The 18757-nt window shown below is 36.7% G+C and overlaps 1 protein-coding gene across 4 annotated transcripts; it reads right to left on the bottom strand.

Annotated features, from left to right (window-relative positions):
* Nucleotides 1–14: 14 nt before the first annotated feature.
* LOC117432098 (fatty acyl-CoA reductase 1) lies at nucleotides 15–18162 on the bottom strand. Of its 4 annotated transcripts, none has more exons than XM_059002632.1 (12): nucleotides 17913–18162; nucleotides 16141–16358; nucleotides 14005–14180; nucleotides 13474–13653; nucleotides 10481–10658; nucleotides 9761–9805; nucleotides 9459–9586; nucleotides 9142–9209; nucleotides 7251–7422; nucleotides 4256–4385; nucleotides 3663–3790; nucleotides 15–3206 (listed from the first exon to the last, which is right to left on the bottom strand). In XM_059002632.1, exons 2-12 carry the CDS (start codon nucleotides 16327–16329, stop codon nucleotides 3044–3046), a joined length of 1557 nt encoding a protein of 518 aa, XP_058858615.1. In that variant the 5' UTR covers nucleotides 16330–16358; nucleotides 17913–18162; the 3' UTR covers nucleotides 15–3043. The 4 variants fall into 4 exon arrangements, with proteins under 4 accessions (XP_058858615.1, XP_058858616.1, XP_058858614.1 ...); XM_059002633.1 differs by having other exon boundaries at nucleotides 9468–9586; XM_059002631.1 differs by lacking the exon at nucleotides 7251–7422 and adding an exon at nucleotides 7865–8036 and having other exon boundaries at nucleotides 17913–18160.
* Between the last annotated feature and the right edge of the window lie 595 nt (nucleotides 18163–18757).

Here is an 18757-nt window from a genome sequence, read left to right as displayed (position 1 = left end):
AAGAACTAGAGGAGTCAGTAATATAGACATTTTATTATATATTTTTTTTGGTTTACAAACAAAGGCACCCATAAAGTTTCCATTGACAAGACTTGCAAAGTTTATTTATTTTTTTTCTCCTGTACTCTAAGGACAGCTATCTTGTATACATACACAGGAAGAGTATTTTTGGGGATTGTAATCGCGTTGAGACAATAAGATATACATTTTAGGGGTGAAGTCTCTTCAAAAACACTTGGTCCTTAAAGAGTTAATTTCCCAAAGATGACAAATTACAGTTAAAAGTGTAGTTAGGTGTAACATGACAAATAGTACAGAAGAGATACAGTACATCAATTAGAATTCCTGGGCACTACAGAAATCAAGCAGGCGAGCCATGTTACTGGAACAAGAACAAAAATAGAAGATTTAACAGTGAACAGGATGACAAAAAAAAGAAAAAAGCACCACAGAAGAAAAATATCGTATAGTCTGCAGTTAAATACAATACAAGTGTAATGCCCTCTGCTTTGAACACAACCATATTACTGTATTCCACAGGTTGAGTTACCAAATTGATTGGTGTGTCTACATTTCAGTGTTACAACTTGGGATTGCTTGAATAACACAATTAATTTGCCTCTAATTGTCCACTGAAAAACATGCAAGTTCAACCAATGCAAGTGCATTTATTTGTCTGCAGTAGAAGCAAGTTAATATATTTAAATATCTGAAGGGGGTTAAAGGTCCTCGAAATTAGCTTTTGAACAATTAGGAAACTAGACGAAAAGAAAATACAAGCTCAAGACTAAAGTAAATGTGCTTACAAAGGTCTCTCACATTCTTTACCAGTTGTGGTCCTCAACCTATGCACTGGTTTGTATATTAGGTACAATGTAAGTTCATAAAAGCCATATTGTTATTCAGAAATAGCTCAGCTATATTTCAAGGTATCTTCATGCATTCAGGTATCTTAACTTCCATTGGACACAAAAACCAGTATATCTAATTGTTTAACGTATTCTGAAACACTCCATTTAGTTCAAGGTGGTGAAACAGGTTATACAATTACAGACATGCAATGTGTCAGATATAGTGAAGGTCACACATCACCCTTGCAGCTTTAAATGGCTAATGAAAGCTTTGTGAAAGAAATAAACTGGATAAACTTTTTTTCCCCCTTGCATCTAAATGACATCACGTTAGCATATACTTAAATTAAATCAGTCAGATTTAGATCTCAGTATATCTGAAACCTCTTGACAATTTAGCTTGCCTTAAAATGGGGACTGACATTATCCACATTTTAAACTGTGGCTGTTTTTTTTTGTTGTTTTTTTTTTAGTAAATAAATACATTGCATTATATTTTCTAAGCACAAAAATAAAATGGTTTATTCTAACCGTTGCTTTCAAACAAACCTTCTAATCTTATTTTATTTTTTATAAATTGACTACCTAAATAGTGTTTTACAGAAACAGATTAGAAAACACAGTCCTCAGATTTCTCTTTTCACATATTGTTTCAACACATCGTCTGAAAATTCAGGCACAATTCAAATTCCTAACACCTGTCAAATGTCTTTCTCTCCAAAGATGACCAAACTATACATTCCAACATATGTTTCTACAACTGATTAAAAAAGGAAGAATTTCCTTTTGCTATATATCATAAGTACAGGTTAAAATGATGGACACAAGCCCAATATTGAAATTCAGAATATGACAAAGTTTAACATTCTCACAAACGTCAGAAAGACAAACAACTTCAGAGCTAGGTCCTCTTAGGACAGCATTGTATCACAGAAAGAATTAGACAAGTAAAGATAATATCTAAATATTAGGTATGGTTTTACACATTTAGACTCCATTCTCATAGCACTTTGCTCCCAAATATAACCACACAACTAAGTATTAAACATGTTATCATTTAGTAACATTTTCCTCCTTGTAAAATTACAGATTAGAATAATTAGATTTGAAAACAGATCCTGTAATATTATAATATTACCAGGGCAACCAGAAAATGAAATTACTTTATTCAAATAGGGAACACTATTATAACATTTGCTTCTTTTTCTCTCAAACAAATACTGACACTTTCCAACAAGTTTGTTAATGCATCAATTGAACGGACAGGCCTTCCTAAGTCCACAGTCTGAGATAGGTTTGGTGAGGTTTAACATAAAATACAGAAAACCGCATCCTGGATTATACACAATTTGGGTGATGGGGTTACTGGATCTAGAACGGTGGTGTGAAAAACAGGAAATGAAATCTGATCTTATCACGCCTACTGTTTAGTGTCAATGTTTGATTACAGGGAGCACCTAAAGCAATCTAAAGGCTGCACGACATTCAAACAAGACTGGACACCGTAGTAGGTAGAAATATACATTATATAATTTTCTTCTAGCACAAAACCCTTTGGCCTGCTGGTCAAACTTTGAGAAAAAGCTTGAACTAGCATTGTAGTACAGGAATGCGGAAAAATGAAAAAAGAATGAAAACACAATATGTAATGAAAGGCACTGAAATGAAATGTGGGAAATGATAGACAATAAAAAGTTAAAGTGACAGGAAACTACAATACCACATGCTAATATAAGTGGCGTTTCTGATCCAAGCTGTCTTGTGCTTACACAGGCACACAATACATTGTAACTCTTAATATTATTGCTACCAGCAACTCTTGCCCCATGCAAAAAAAAAAGCGGGGTAGAGCAACCACCACCACCCTGAAAAACAGCAGCCCTGTGTTTCATTACATGCCTTCATAAATCAGCATAGTTTACTGCACCTTTAGGTGCAATTAGGTAAGCAAGTTTACTCATTTAACATTAAAAGTTGCTTAATGCCTTGTAGTTCTATTTTTTATTTATATATATATATATATATGTTGAAAGGTGAGTTGAATAAGCTACATACAAATATAGAACACGCAGTGAACAGAACTAATTTGACATGTCAGTATGAAGAGCAAAATACTGACAACGCTGTCCAGGGTTGGTAAAGCATTCCATCAAATGCATAGCTGTCTGGGGTCTCGTACCCCTTGACTCTTCTTAGTACCTCATGGTGCTGGATGCTCTGAAGTAGGACAAGAACTTGTAGCACAGACTGACCACGAAATACCAGATGTTTCTTGCCATCTGTGACCGTGCAATGAAGACACGCCAAATCATGACCACCAATATAGTATTGAAAGCATAGCGGATGTTTCTCAATCTGAAAGATAAGGGGGGAAATGACATTACACACACAGCAAATTAGTCTTTCATTTGATATGGCAGTGGCAATGTTGAATTCTACCACAGCAAATTAGATTAAATCTTGTGGTTCTGCTTTACACTCAACAACTAACATCCATATTGTAATTATATTTCCATTTATTAATTACCAAGCAGGATCTTGATCACCAATTAAGAAAATTCACCTGGTTTAGAATGGTTTCTGAATGGGTCGGTCAGGTCAATGACTTCCTACTTCAGACACTACCAAGTGAAACCCTACATTTAAAAATGTTAAACCTGAAAATTGGAAGCCCTATTAAAAAAGCCTGCATTTCTAGATTCATTCTGCATAATAGCATTTTCCCAGAATGCTCTTCTCAGCTAACAGCACTAGCTATTCAGGAGAGAGCTCCCAATCAATGGAATTCCCACAGCTGAAATGAAACCTTACTTGTTCAGATGTTTCCTTGCAGCTGGCAGCCCAGATAGTTCCTCATTTAGCACATACTTCTTGGTTCCCATGCAGTAGTTCTCCATGTACTCAGCCCAGTGCAACTGTCTAACATCAAAATTAAACACCTACAAGAAAAATAACAGTATTTTGTACACTACACACTATGGGCGTAGTTAGTCATGTACCTCAAGTTATTTGTAACCTTATATTGAAAAAAGATTCAGGCTTTTTTATTTTTTCAACAATCTTTTACTGTAATAAACCCCACAAATTGCTGTTAGCTCCACAGCTACACCTTCCCATAAGAGTCACAAGATTCACACCCACAGTTTGGCAGGAAGAGGGAGGAGGTTGTGTGCTTGCAGCTGAAATTCTTTCAGGAGAGTAAACAACCAAAAAACAGGCTTTACAAGTTATACGGAGGAACGTAACAGCCAGGAATTACATTACAGCATAAAACAGATTGTAGGAATGTTTTACAAAATGGTTCTGAAATGCTTGGTTTAACAGGTATGAGAAATAACAGAATGTGTGTAGGTTGGTCACTGTTCATGAAAGCAGTAAGCTGGTGTCAGAGAATGGCTGCTTACCTTCTTGTCCTCTGGGCTTAACTGGCTCATCAGCATGGTTGTGTTATCTGTGCTCCAAACCCAGGAGTGGCTGGTGAAATACTCCAGCAGCATCAGGGCTTTGTGGAGTCGAGTGATTGTTTTCATCATTCTACACAGCACAAGAGGCAACAGGTGTAAACAAACTAGCAAGAAAAGTGATGCAGCTAGTACTCAGGAGGACCAATCCAGCATATATACATTGCAGTAAATCTTTTGTAGATATCCGACAAGCATCCTGCAACAGCTAATTCATATTTCTTTGCATCTCTAAAGATTAAGAAAGAGGTTCATTAATATAAATGTTCCAAAATGAAATTTTCTCCAATGGCACTAATATTGCAGTGTATCTTGATACTGCTGGACTGGTTTGGTGAAATCGATTATGTAATGGCTTTGAATCTGAATTAACAAGAATGTAATCAACTTTCAGACATTTCTTTCCCATTCAGATCTTTAAAAGATAGTGGTACTATACTTATATCATATATACCAAATGGGAATAGAAAGGTAATTTTGCACTTGGTAGGAAAATTAACAGTTTGATGCTTATCTTCCAACTGGAGGTTTTTATTCATTCATTTATGTATTTATAAATTCATTAATCATTTATTTTTACAATTAGGCATTTTAAAAGTTAATCTTCCCTCCAAGCCCTCTGTTCATTCTGGGTGCAACATTAGCAGAAAAAAAATAATAATAAATTAAAAAACACCTCCATAGACTGATTAAAAAGAAATGGATGCTTTCAGATTTTTTTGGGAGAGTACCACACATTTATTACAAAAGAGCACAACCAGAAAGTTTTTGATCTATTTACAGCCGGGACAAATATGTCAAAGCTCGAGACTGCAATGTAGATCATAATGGGGTAGCCACTAAATATTTAGTCCAGTGCAGTTTGCACAAAGGAAAAATTAACTGGTTATGTTAAAGAACTAGGAGGAAACCACCATTTTTAACATTGGAAGTTTTGTAAAATTTTTATATATAATTTTTAGGTAAAAAAAAAGGAAACTTTGCACAGGAGCAAATACTAGGTGGATCTTGTTAAATATGTAGGCCTCGAAAATGCCTGAAATGATTGACCTGATCTTGCACTAAGGGTATTGTTCTGAACAAAGAGCCAAATAAAAAGAACAGTTTGGCTCGTTGCACTGTGTAACAATTTTTTTTTTTTTTGGTTCCTGGGTAGTAAGTGTTATTTCCTAATTGCTTATGCCTCAAAAGTATAGAAAATGGCTATTATTCCCCACAAACTTTGCTTTTGTGACCAGGACAGTGATATTTTGAAATGTACCCATTTTCCAGAACATTCCAGATAGATTCAGTGCTGAGTAAACTTGGAGTAACTTCTAGAACTTTCCATTAATATAAATAGTAGTATAAATACAGGGGCCTTAAGCCCACCAGTTCAGTTTAGTTCCAGCTGCCTAAGTGGATACATATCTGCATTTTTCTGAGATGGCATCAAGGTCATAGGAGACTTCAAAATGGTGGCATTCCTGATGGGTCTCCAAGGCGGTTTTACCAAGTTTCCCTGCTATCTTTGCCTTTGGGACAGCAGGGACACCAAGGCACACTACCACAGGAGGGACTGGCCACAGCGGACCGAGTTCTCTGTGGGGAGGAACAACGTCAAGTGGGAGCCACTGGTGGACCCCCGGAAGGTGCTGATGCCACCACTGCACATCAAATTGGGCCTTATGAAACAATTTGTCAGAGCTCTAGATAAGGAGTCGGCAGCCTTCAAGTACCTTCAAGACTTCTTCCCTAAGCTGTCTGAGGCAAAGGTCAAAGCCGGTGTCTTCATCGGACCACAGATAAAGAAGATCCTGGAGTGCACTCAATTCCCCAAGAAGCTCACTAGTAAGGAGAAAGCGGCTTGGAACAGCTTTGTCGCAGTGGTTCGGGGCTTCCTGGGCAATCACAAGGCCGAAAACTATGTGGAGCTGGTTGAGACTCTGGTGAAGAACTACGGCACAATGGGCTGTAGGATGTCCCTCAAAGTACATATCCTTGATGCTCATCTTGATAAATTCAAGGAGAACATGGGAGCGTACTCGGAGGAGCAAGGCGAGCGCTTCCACCAGGATATACTGGACTTTGAACGCCGCTACCAAGGACAGTATAACGAGAACATGATGGGAGATGGGACATTTGGGGGCTGATTCGTGAAAGTGATTTACAGTATAATCGTAAATCTCGAAAAACTACTCACTTCTAAATCTTTTGTAGTCATTTTTGTATTACTTTAGCATAAATACATGTTAATTTGGATTCATATGTTGTTTTTTTCTAACTTTATGTGAACGAAAAGACACAAATTCGCCCATTTTCTCATTGGAAATAGGTAAATTTCAAAATATCACTGTCCTGGTCACAAAAGCAAAGTTTGTGGGCAATAATAGCCATTTTCTATACTTTTGAGGCATAAGCAATTAGGAAATAACACTTACTACCCAGGAACAAAAATTGTGTTACATAGTGTAGTTAGTAAAATGTGTTTTGTCACAGACTTGATGGCATGGGTAACTAAAGAATTCCTTTTCATTACGTTCAACTGAAACCCTAAAAAAAATACTCTGTAAATGATACTCTATATTAATAAAACATGAAAATTATGAGACCCTCATTTATTATTTTTAAGTTAAATTATCTTCACGCTCAATGCGCTACAATGTGACTATGGTTTTATGTTTTGTAATCTGTGGCAGTATTTTTTTTTTTTTTAATAAATGCATTGGTACAATACTGCATCAGCAAAGCGTATTTATGCAACATGCTGTTTATTTGTAAGCAAGCTAAAAGCACTATAAAAAAATAATAATAATAAATAAATACTCATGCTTCAGTGCACAATGCAGGGTTAATACAGCATTACCAATGCCATGAAGTCTATGGACTCGTTGCTTGCCTCCTCCACCACCACAACAACATTACCAGAACCGGTGGATTTCAGCACTGTACACCTTACCGGGGTTTCTGACCCGTCAATCTGAGACACCCATCATACAGCAGAGCTGGCACTGTATGACAGACTGTTGTCCAGTACTGAATCGTAAAAGAGTTGGAACGGAGTGTAATATTGGGGCGCCTGATTGCCTGTTCTAAGGGGTTCATCTTGAAGGACACATTTATACAATTTTCTGTAGAGGAAATAATATCATAGCCATTTTAAATAGAGAAACTAACACAATGCAAGGATGCATAATCTTAACCTCTGGACTCAAATGCGCAAAAAAGCACATTCAATGCCTCTTGCAGATAAACCCACAGAAATTAACCCTGGATATTGTAATAAGCATACTTTTATTTTTGTGATGATTCCCCCCCTGTCATAACATTTTTATTAAAAGATTAGAAATATATATACACTGAAATCTCAAAAGGTCATTATTTCTGTGTGTTCTTGCAAAACCAAGAGACATTCATGCCAATGTTTGAGAACTATGCATCCTGCCCTCAAAACAAGTCATCCTTGCATGTATCCTATATATTCACTACCACAACATTATTATTTGGCTGAGCAGGATGATCATTGTTTGAGCTCATAATAATACAACAGAGGGCTAAGCAAGCCACGGTTACCTTGGTGTTCTTCCAGTTATCCTGAGGTAGAGATCATATAAGAATGCTGGTGCCTTATGGCTTACAGCAATCCAGTACTGATAGATTAGGTGATTGGAGGTGAGATTAACATTGGGCCGTCTGAAGGCCTGCTCGAGAGGGTTCCTCTTGAAAGTGGATATTACATGGTACTCTAGAGAGAAAAGTGTTGTGAAATATGGAAGAGTATCTCCTACTTCCTATCAGGAAAATATTGCATATCTTCAACTGCACCAGGACCTGAATTTAATCAATTATAGCAAAAGCAGCAGAAAAGCAGTTTTATAACCAAAGCAGCACATATCAGCCATTTGCAATAGATGAATACAGTGAAGCTATAACAGGGATTTAATCCAGTCCTATGTTGCTGTTTGTTATTAGAATATACCAATGATCCACATATGCCCGTTATAGTGCCATGTAGCACATATAGAAGACACAAAATTAGAAACCTTTATAAAAACAAGTGTTTTTCATTTGACTTCACAAGTTCCAGTGTGCCAGAACCTGTTGTAAAAAGGTATTACCATGGCTTACTTTCTCCCCCCATAATGGCAGAACACTTGCACTAGCATTCTTCTTACAATACTTAATACACATAACGCAGTCTGTTAACTATACAGTGTAGCTCTCAACTTCCACGATAATCAGGAAGCACAAAGGGAAACTACTAATCCGAAATGCAAAACCACAGACAACCTTTAAAAAAGTTCTCTCTATGGGAAGCTGTCTAGAGCTGCCAGAAATTTGCATTTACAGATCAGGTTTACAGTGCATAAATAAAAGTAACAAATATACAACCACACTTAATTCTCTGACAGGGTCAGGTTGCTTGTTTGTTGTTGGCCACCTTTGAAATTTAACACTTTTTAAATGGTAGTATGGGTAGGATTGGTAACTGGCTACCTTAATTATTTTACAAACCTAATAGTCACTTAAATACATGTTCTAGCCCTTCCATTTGAAATATTTTCATATCCTGAATTAGCATACGATTTCCAACAATAAAAGCGGGAGCAGCAATAATGATAATAAAGCTAATAAGAGGTGAGAGAATTTTATAGCACATTTTTTTAAGTCAATTAGCAGTGGCTTATCTTTTTTTTTCCTTCAATAAAAACAGTAACCACTGTTTCAGTTCATTACAATAAGATTAACGTAATCTAAAACAAACATTTGCTTTCATGCATGTTCAGCTGACCCACATCGTTTGTTTCCTAGAATATAGTGTAAATAGATAGTAAAAATGTTTTCCGTACCAACTTCACCCCAGTGAAAAGGGTTAACTCCGCCTGTTGTGCAGTTGTACACCAACACATTTCTTGGCCTGCAAGAAAATCAAAGTCTGTAAAATACTTCATTTATCTTGTTGATTATTACTTTGAATTTGTCATTTCATACTCAATATAACTTGTTGAGACACAAGAATTATGGACAGCACTAAGCTCTATGTTCATCCCTAATGCTAAATGCAACTTGACCTACTTTATGCACACGTACAGATTCAGATCCGATATTGATGTATGAAATAACTGTAGTGACCTCAACCTAAATCAAAGCTTAAAAGCCTTGTTACCTAGTGTACCTGTGAACTCCCGAATACCAAGCCGCAGCCAGTGTATGGTTGACAACTACATCTACAGGAACAAGATCTGCAACTGCATTATTGGAAGCCCTCATGGTGCGCAGGATTCCCTTTCCAGCCTGAAAAGAAGACAACAACCTTTCGTAACAAAAAGAATAGGACTAGTGCCCTAAAGAAGCTGCTTCATGTCCAATCGCCTACTCAAAATGCTTACTTTAAATCAAGTGTCTAATTCAATGTTACCTAAGATGTGCACTCTCATTCCAAATCACCAAGATTAAATATGTACTTACAGCAATAAAGATTCCACTGGGCCCATTAAAATTATCAATCCAGCCCTATTAGGATGGGAGAAAAAACAAACACATGTCACTCAAGGGTTCACCAGGGCTCTACTTGCACTATCTGCTAACCACCTGGATGTCCAGAAAATTAATTGCACTACTTCTGCAGAAAGCAGGCTATTTGCTTTTGCAAAGCCAGCCACTTTTTGACATTCCATAATTCCCAGAAATGTTGTTGTTTTTTTTTGTTTTTTTTTATTCATGATACTAATAAATCGAATAGTTGCTAAAAGCACTCTCCAATAATGTAAATATTCCTGCCCTCTTCCAGTACAAGAACACAAAGAGGGGGGGGGGGGGGGGGGGGGGGTGGCAGTGCCTGGGGTCATGATTATTAAGCTTTACACAGTCAGCACCGACAGCCCAGTAAGCCGAAGCTATGGAAAAGATTAAAAAGTTAAATTATAGCACGGAAAAAGGCATACTTAAAATACTAGCATTATATTGTATCAACAGTGGAACAGTAGTTAGAATGAATGCTTTGTGAATAGGGCCCAGTTTTGTACACTAGTTACATAATATATTACAGTTGTGAGACACTAAACCAAAGGGAAAAGATCTATAAAATGCTAACTTCCTTCATTTTCAAATGCATGTTGCACTTTGTTCAGCACATCACTTTTATATGGCAAAAAAAGATAATGTGCTGCTAGTTTCAGGTTTACTCACAGGAAATGGCTCTTTCCAGCTAGCTCCGACAATAGAAGGTCTGATGATTACCACGTTGAGGTTCCCACATTCCTGCTGCACAACATGCTCTGCCAGAGCTTTCGTATATGTGTAGGTGTTGGGCCTTTCACCAATTAGCTTTGGTGTGATTTCGTTTATCAATTTATCATCCATCCACCTGTTGAAAACAGTAAATACAAATGTAATATATTTGATCGGTACCATAATAGCATCGTTTTTGATAAATATTTGATCATCACTAAAGCCCCTTTCACACTGGCATTCTCTACCCAGGTCAGAACCTTGTGTCATGTGGGTCGGGTACATGATTTCACACTGCTTTTGATAAAGCAGGGTTGACCTGGGTGACAGACGCAAGTACACAATGCGCATATCAATGCCCAGGAAGCAGCTTGTTACTGACTGTCTATCCAAGTGTCTCTGGATTGAACCGTTGGCCCAAATGTTGACTGGAGCAAATGTTTCTACAACCCTGCTGCAATCAGGCTCATGCTGTGTCTCAATTACAACGCTGTTTCACACTACGCGGGATCATGACCCGGGTTGCCAGGACCCAGGTAGGAGTGCCAGTGTGAAAGAGGGGCTTTGGGGGGGGGGGGGGGGGGGGGGGGACGACTACCTTCACCTGCACTGGGAAAGCCCTGTATTGTATAAATTGTGGACCATGACCAAAATCTGTGCAATGTCCAGAATACAACCTAATAAATCCTATTCAATTGCACAGATTAGCTCATGTTAGATTTTAAAATATAGAAGCCCAATGTTGTTCATCTATAAGCTTTGTCTAAAAAAAAAAAAAAAAAAAAAACTGCAACAGTATCAGGTTTACTATGCTAAACCAGCAACTCTAATATCCCTTCTTTATATATGGGTATTGAATTTATATTTCTAGGTGTGTGTGTGGCAGTATGTTAATAAACATATGATACATTACCCCACACATGCTTTTTAGGTGGTATTTGCAGGATTAGGTAATATCAACTACTTCTCCAAACTGAACTTTCTAAGATCTACGCTATTGCTGCCTGTTGAAAAATAAATGCTGGTCCAGTTTCATCATCACTGAAACAGGTCCTGTTTGTTTTGAAACCACAACGAGACACCAAGCAAAACCTAGACTGGCCTCTTGCCCACCGTTTTAACTTCGGTCAATAAATCTTTTAAAAACCAGCATAGTGTATAAAGAAGATGCCTGTCTCGATCATGGAAGCACTTCATACTGTATGGTTCCAAAGTAACAGTAAATATTATTAAGTGATTCTTGTATTGCTTGATTCATCATTATAATGGCCATACTTTAAATAACTAACACGCATTCAAATACACAGCTTAAAATGATTTACCAGGACAAACAGCTTCTCACTAACAACTGATCAGAGAGGTCAGTTTTATTTATTTACTTTTTGTTTATATACTGTGCAACTACATCTCTAGACCTAGTTTACTAAACAATCACTATTCAAATCAGGATACTACTTCTATAGATTCAAAACTAGAATGAACTTTATTAGGTATAAAGCTTTTAAACTTGCATGTTTTAAACTAAAGTCTACATACAGTAAATGCATTTTAAGACCAACATTGAAAATTAATGAGATTACTATACTCCAGCTATGGCCAAAAGTTTTGCATTGAGACAATAAAAAAAAAAAAAAAAAAAAATAAAACACTAGACAGTATTTCAGGTGAGATTTCGAAACGTCACCATTTTAAATTTATGTCAGCTTTTCATTAAATATATGGAAAACTACAAAGCGGTATGTAATTGAATATGTTAACGTAATATTATTCAGCAGGTTTAGTTCGAAATGAGTTAATTCTGTAGGGTCATGTAAAACATTTGGACATAGCTGTATATCTATCTAACAATGTACCAAAGTTTTTTCTTTTTTTGAGCAGACATGTAACAACTTTGATATATTGTCCTTGTTCTTTATTTTATATTAAAAGATACGGTGCTCCCTCTATTTCACAATCTGACAGACACATCAAAACATTTGGGAGGTAGTGAAATACTGAAGAGTCGTTACAAACTAAAGTACATTAGCACAATTAACCACATTTATTAACCATTGAATCATGAAATCACAAGGGAGCACTGTATTGGTACGCTGAAGGATCAAACTGAATTTATGATCAACCAAACTAAAATCCAATCTCCAAATCAATGTTAAGGGCAAAAAATGCATTTTAACATACAGTAAAAAAAAATTAAAAAAAATATCTGGTCACAAAAACAAAACAATAACTTACTGAATGATAACCATGTGATGCTGATCCTCAAGGCAAAATATGACAAAAAAACATGTAACAACTATTGAAAATATTGTTAATTACACACTGTACAGTTTTAACTGTAAACACAAACAGCTGAAGAGCTCATTCTGAGGCAATTGGAAGAATCAGTGACTCTCAAACAAAAGCAGCAAACTTTTCAATATTAGTACAGATTCCAGGCTTTTGTTGCAGTGTGTACCGACACACAGTACTTATACTGTCTGTGGAGAAACTGGGTATACTTTCTCCATCCTAGGGTCCAAAGTGGTAAGAACACAAGTTTTTTTTTTTTTACCTAAACGAACTAGCCTGAAATTGAACCATTATTCAAAAAGACTTTAAAAAACCACCAGACGAAAGCACACCACACATACTATGATGATGATGGTTTTTTTTTTTATTATTATGATAATTAAAAACCGTAAACAGGGATAGAACTATGCTTCCCATTGTATAGTATTTCTATTTTTACTTTGAGACAATTGCCTCATTGTGCACTTTTTAAGCAACAGATGTTAACAAGTTACTGAATCTCCACCTTTATTGGTTGCCTGACCAGTATGGGGTCACTGAAGTGCAAACAGGTGAATTAAGGCCAGCTGATTCTCAACCCCAACCTGCAGGAACAGGGCACAGTGACATTTCTTCATAAAACCCTTGAAAGAAAGAAAATGAGTCTGGCTGATATAACTTACTCCAAAGCGTCAATCAGTTTCTTGTGATCCACAGGAGGAGGGTAAACAACTTCTTCAATAAGCTTGCGGTTGCAGTTTGCGTAAGCGGTTGAAACATGAAGGAAAATCTCAAGATGTTTCATTCTGTGAGCCAGGGCCAGGAGTTTCTGTGTAGCCAGGACATTCAGCTGCACTGCATCCCTGCAGAAGGAAAATAAAAACACGGTTACTGGGTTATAAATCAAAGGCATTTAAATGAAATAAAATAATATACATATAAGCTCATGTATTATTAAATAACCATATTCCACCTTACTCACCAAGTGCAGAAATTCTGTTTTTTAAAAACAATTGTGTATATATATATATATATATATATATATATATACACACACACACACTAAATGTATCAGCTTTTCAGAGATGACATTACAAGTGATATACTGTACATGTAAAGTAAGCAGAGGCTTTATAGGGTGTAGCACAGGATAGTCTTGTTGCACCCAGTGAAGTACTGTATTATCAGAGCAGAAACTGATTGCAATTACTCACTTCAGTGATTCATTGAATCGGACAGTGGCTGCACAGTGGAAGACTATCTGAATGCAGTCAGCAAGCTTCTCTTGGTCTTCTTTGCTCAGGTCAAGTTCGAGCTGCGTCAGATCACTGCTTACAGCTATGATCTTCTCTTTAAAGTCAGGCTGCTCCTCTCTCAATCTGTCAAACAGCTGAAAAGAAATATTGCCCTCATAAAGCACACACTATTCTAGAGGACTGCTGCTGTATATAAGGTAAGTACTATGAAGCATGCAACACACAGGGAAGTTGTTGAGGCCTTGTGCTTCTGTGAGTTTGTGATCCCCCATTTAATACATTAGACGTATACATTTTTAAATAACAAGCATACCAATGCCTCCATATTTTATGGCCCTGTCCACACTACATAACTGATCATAAGAACCGTACTCAAAAACGTTTTAATTAATCCAGCTCAAAGCATCCACACTTGTGCTAGACCCTTAGCAAGTCACATCACAACTGAATAATTGGCCTAAATGCATGCAAGCATTACATATTAATGGAAAATTCTGGGAAAGAGTTACTTAGAGAAAAAGCATTGCTTCGTGTACAGTCTTCTTGTTTGAAGTAAAGGAACAACCTAAAATCAGAACTCATAAAAACTAAACCGAACAGCTCAGTCTAACAGACAATGTAACTGATCTAATGCCGATAGTGTTTGAGTAACTGGCGAACAAGACGGAAAAATTTAATAAAAATATTTACATTCCAACATGATACAGAAAAACAATATATGAATATATTAACAATATATGAAGGAGTTTCTTTACCGTAAAAAATCTAATTAAAAACCTAAGTTTTTTTAGCCTTTGTTAAAATAAGCAGAATTCGTCAATGATTTTACAATAACTAGAATGGGAATTTGAGACAGTTATTATTTTTGTTTGCGGTTTGTTTATTTTTAGGCCAGTATTAACAAATTGAATCAACATTCATTTCTAAGATACAGCGCTAGTGTTGTAGAAACCAAAATAATAAGATCAGTTTTCTGTTTACTGTTTGAACTAAAAGGTAACAATGTGTGTGTTTTGTTTTTTACATTCTGACTGTCCAATAAAAATATACATTTTAATTGTTTAATTGTATTTTCTTTCTCTCTAAAGGAATGTGAACCAGTACTTTAAAATCCATTTTGTCCCAAGTATATATTTTAATTACATGTGTTATTGTATCAGTATTGTGAAAATCAGATAACCAACCAGCAAGTGTTTGTGTTTAGAGCCGAGTGCACTGTGTTTAATCAAACCTGTTTCTTAACAACCATTTGGGACTTCAAAGGCTTTTAGAGCTAATGTATTCAAGCCCCACCTGTTGTATCACTGATAACTTAAAATGCAGCACCGAAGGCACCTCATAGCATGTAAAGGACATTTTAAGGTTTACAAACTACTAGTATATTTAAAAGTATTCCTTCAATCCTCACTGTACAATAGATATTGAAAACTGAAATGGTCCTAGTCTAGTATACAGTATATTGGCATCAATTAGTTGACTTACCCTAAATTTGTGAAGCCTAATGTAAGCAACCCAGACTTGCCTTGCTATCTCATATTTCCAATTGGCAAAAATGTGCATTTAATGGGTTTTGAGGTTCAAATTATAAACAAAAATAAACAAAACTACCACAAAAAAAAAAAAAAAAACTTTTTGGGATGTTTGTCAATAAAGAGGAATAGAAATAGCAATGCTGCCGTATGGTTTTGTACTGTTAAAGCAATCGCACAATTCTTTAGCATTTGTGATTAATATACTGTAGATTGCCTTTACATATCTGCTTGTCAATCCTATGGTTTTCAGGACCCTGCTACTTACTGAAACATTCATGAACATAGCCCACTGTCACAAGACAAGAAAGAGAGTCTAGTTCAGGGGTCTCCAACCCTGGTCCTGAAGAGCCCCAAATCCTCAGGTTGTATAGGTGTCGTTATCATCAATGGCTAAAGATCTGGAACACCTGTTAATCTGGACTAATGAAGCCAATAATTGGTGCAATTAAGTAACTGAGAGCTTGGTTGAAACAAAGACCAGAAGACCCAGTAGCTCTCTAGGACCAGGGTTGGAGACCCCTGTTCTAAAGAATGCCATTTTCCTTTTTTTTTTTGCACCTACCTTACAGATCACCATTTCCTCTATGCGTGCCTCGGGGGCCTGTCCTGCTTTTTGTCTAACCAGCACATACACTGCCTTGACTTTGGGGCAGGATCGGAGTAGTTTCTCCAGCAGCACTTTGCCCATGAAACCTGTGCCGCCCGTGATGAGGACATTCTTCCCCTCATAGTATTTAGGGATGGAAGCCATTCTATCTTGTGTATTATAATATGTTTAGTCTGGAAAACAAGAAAAAAAGCATGTAAAGAATATCTAGTTTGATGAATGCCACAGCACGTTAGTGCATGTGTACAGATAAACCATGCATATAAATATAGCAAGCAAATCAGTCTCAATTTTACTTAAAGCAGGCCTATAATGTAAAAAAAATCCATTGTTTCAATGTGCAGGCCCATGTAAAACTTTTAACATATATGTATGTAGGCCTAAATACTGTAGGTTATAACATTAGATAGCCCACGTCATTCAGCTATAGTTTCAAAAGCATTTGGATCAAATATGGCATGCCTATCAATGTGTGCTGTTACATAATATAGTAGGAACATAACATAAGCACATCTAGGATCACAAAGAAACCAGGTAGTGGTTTCTACATGAAGTGCAGGAGGTACTACATGAAGTTATCTGTAGAGTCACCCAGCTTGTAACACTATTTTCCTTAAGTACTGGAACTACTTTAATTATTTGTGTTTTTAACTTTCATTTAAATCGCTGAGAATTTACATATTGTTCCCTGATAGGTTATGGAATAAAATTAGGATTTTGCAGACCTGTTTAAACATTAAATAAACCTGTAGTAGTAGATAATATTTCAGAGCACTATAAAAGTTTATAAATAGTGGTACTTGCTTCCTTACTAAAACAGAGTGCTGTCATTTGTTCAAGGCAAGCAGTCTCTGTGGTGTGAAGACTTGCCCAAACATTGAGACCGCACGATCTGCATCCACTGAATTCGGTTGGAAGTGTTAGGCAACGCTTTGCCAAGTTATACAGATGTGGAAATCGATTAGAAACAGTCCCAAAACTCGTACCTTCAAGGGCATCTGCTAAGCTAAAGTATATAGCCTAGTCTCTTGACTGGCTGCGGTTCATGCAAAAGCGTTTTTGGTGTAGTACTGCAGACTAAACAGCAACTTGATTTACACAAATATACTAGTCTTACAACAGACAGCTCGGTAAAGTTCGACACCTTGTGCTAATTACTGGGAAATACTATGTTTTAAATTAAATTTACTGACATACAAGATACACAGTCACAGTGCCAATAAACACCGCCACCATTACTGCAGTGTCGTTTGCATTCCTTTCACGTGCTGTTTTATTTCAAAATAAACGCTACTGTAAATGGTACTTAAAGCCCTAGATTTATTTTCTCAAAGCGTGTTAAACCAAATGACTATGATGGGCCCCCACTCGCAGCTGGGCTGTCAAAATCATTATTTATGACTAATTCAATTGTGGTGCTTTCATGACTCGGAAAAACCAAAGGGCCATGAACATAACGACTGTTATATGTACGCACTAGAAAATATAACTATATAAATATACAGGGCCCAGCGTCTTTTTATTTATTTTTTCGTTATCGATTCGCCATATTCATACATAAACCAGGATCGAAAGATCCCGAATGAATCCGACACACTATTGCTTCCACCGGCGCCACTTCCTGAATAAGTCCCCGTGCCCTGTTTGAGAGAAATTGTCGCTGGAAAAGATAGCCTTCCCCGCCTATATGTAAATAAATAGCGATAAAGGTTAATGCATTATTATACCTGAATCAGTCGCGCTCTTTTCGTTTTGTTTTCCTTTTTTCTTACTCAGTAAACCCGTGCTGCTGTGCAGTTCTACAATCCTCTCCGCCCAATGTTGATCAGACCACTCGGCAGCGCCAATGAGGAACTAAAACAGGATTAACTAATCGAGCACACTTCGTAGATCAAGCAGGCCCGCCCGATAAGAAAGCACATGTGAGTCACATACATTCAGCACAAACAGGAGGGGTTTCCTAGGTGGCATGGACACAAAGTTGTGTGTCGGGGGTTTTAACCTCTTATCAGCATCGTTAAGCATTTTTAATCTATGGGAATCACGGTTTATCTTGGACAGAGCTGGTTAGACTGCAGTTTAAGAATTGGTTTAATTGCATACCATTAATATAATCTGTCAGAACATTTTCTGCTACTAGGACAGTTACAATACACTTGTCTTTCTTTAATTAACATTAATTCACATTTTTTTAAACGAAAAGCAGTCTAGATTACACCGTGTAACAATTTTTTTTTTTTTTTTTTGGTTCCTGGGTAGTAAGTGTTATTTCCTAATTGCTTATGCCTCAAAAGTATAGAAAATGGCTATTATTCCCCACAAACTTTGCTTTTGTGACCAGGACAGTGATATTTTGAAATTTACCTATTTTCCAGAACATTCCAGATAGATTCAGTGCTGAGTAAACTTGGAGTAACTTCTAGAACTTTCTAGAACTTTCCAGTAATATAAATAGTAGTATAAATACAGGGGCCTTAAGCCCACCAGTTCAGTTTAGTTCCAGCTGCCTAAGTGGATACATATCTGCATTTTTCTGAGATGGCATCAAGGTCATAGGAGACTTCAAAATGGT

Source organism: Acipenser ruthenus, chromosome 27, assembly GCF_902713425.1.
Source record: "Acipenser ruthenus chromosome 27, fAciRut3.2 maternal haplotype, whole genome shotgun sequence".
Classification (NCBI taxonomy): domain Eukaryota; kingdom Metazoa; phylum Chordata; class Actinopteri; order Acipenseriformes; family Acipenseridae; genus Acipenser; species Acipenser ruthenus.
This window is presented reverse-complemented; position numbering and strand designations above follow the sequence as displayed.

Bases quoted from the DNA above. Each gene is read 5' to 3' on its own strand.
- LOC117432098 (XM_059002632.1), bottom strand. From the start codon at position 16,329: ATGGCTTCCATCCCTAAATACTATGAGGGGAAGAATGTCCTCATCACG. The intron at 14,181-16,140 runs GTAGGTGCAAAA...ATTTCTTTTCAG, and splicing joins AGGAAATGGTGATCTGTAAG to CTGTTTGACAGATTGAGAGA. The intron at 4,386-7,250 runs GTAAGGTGTACA...TGTGCTGTGTAG, and splicing joins TTGACGGGTCAGAAACCCCG to AATGATGAAAACAATCACTC.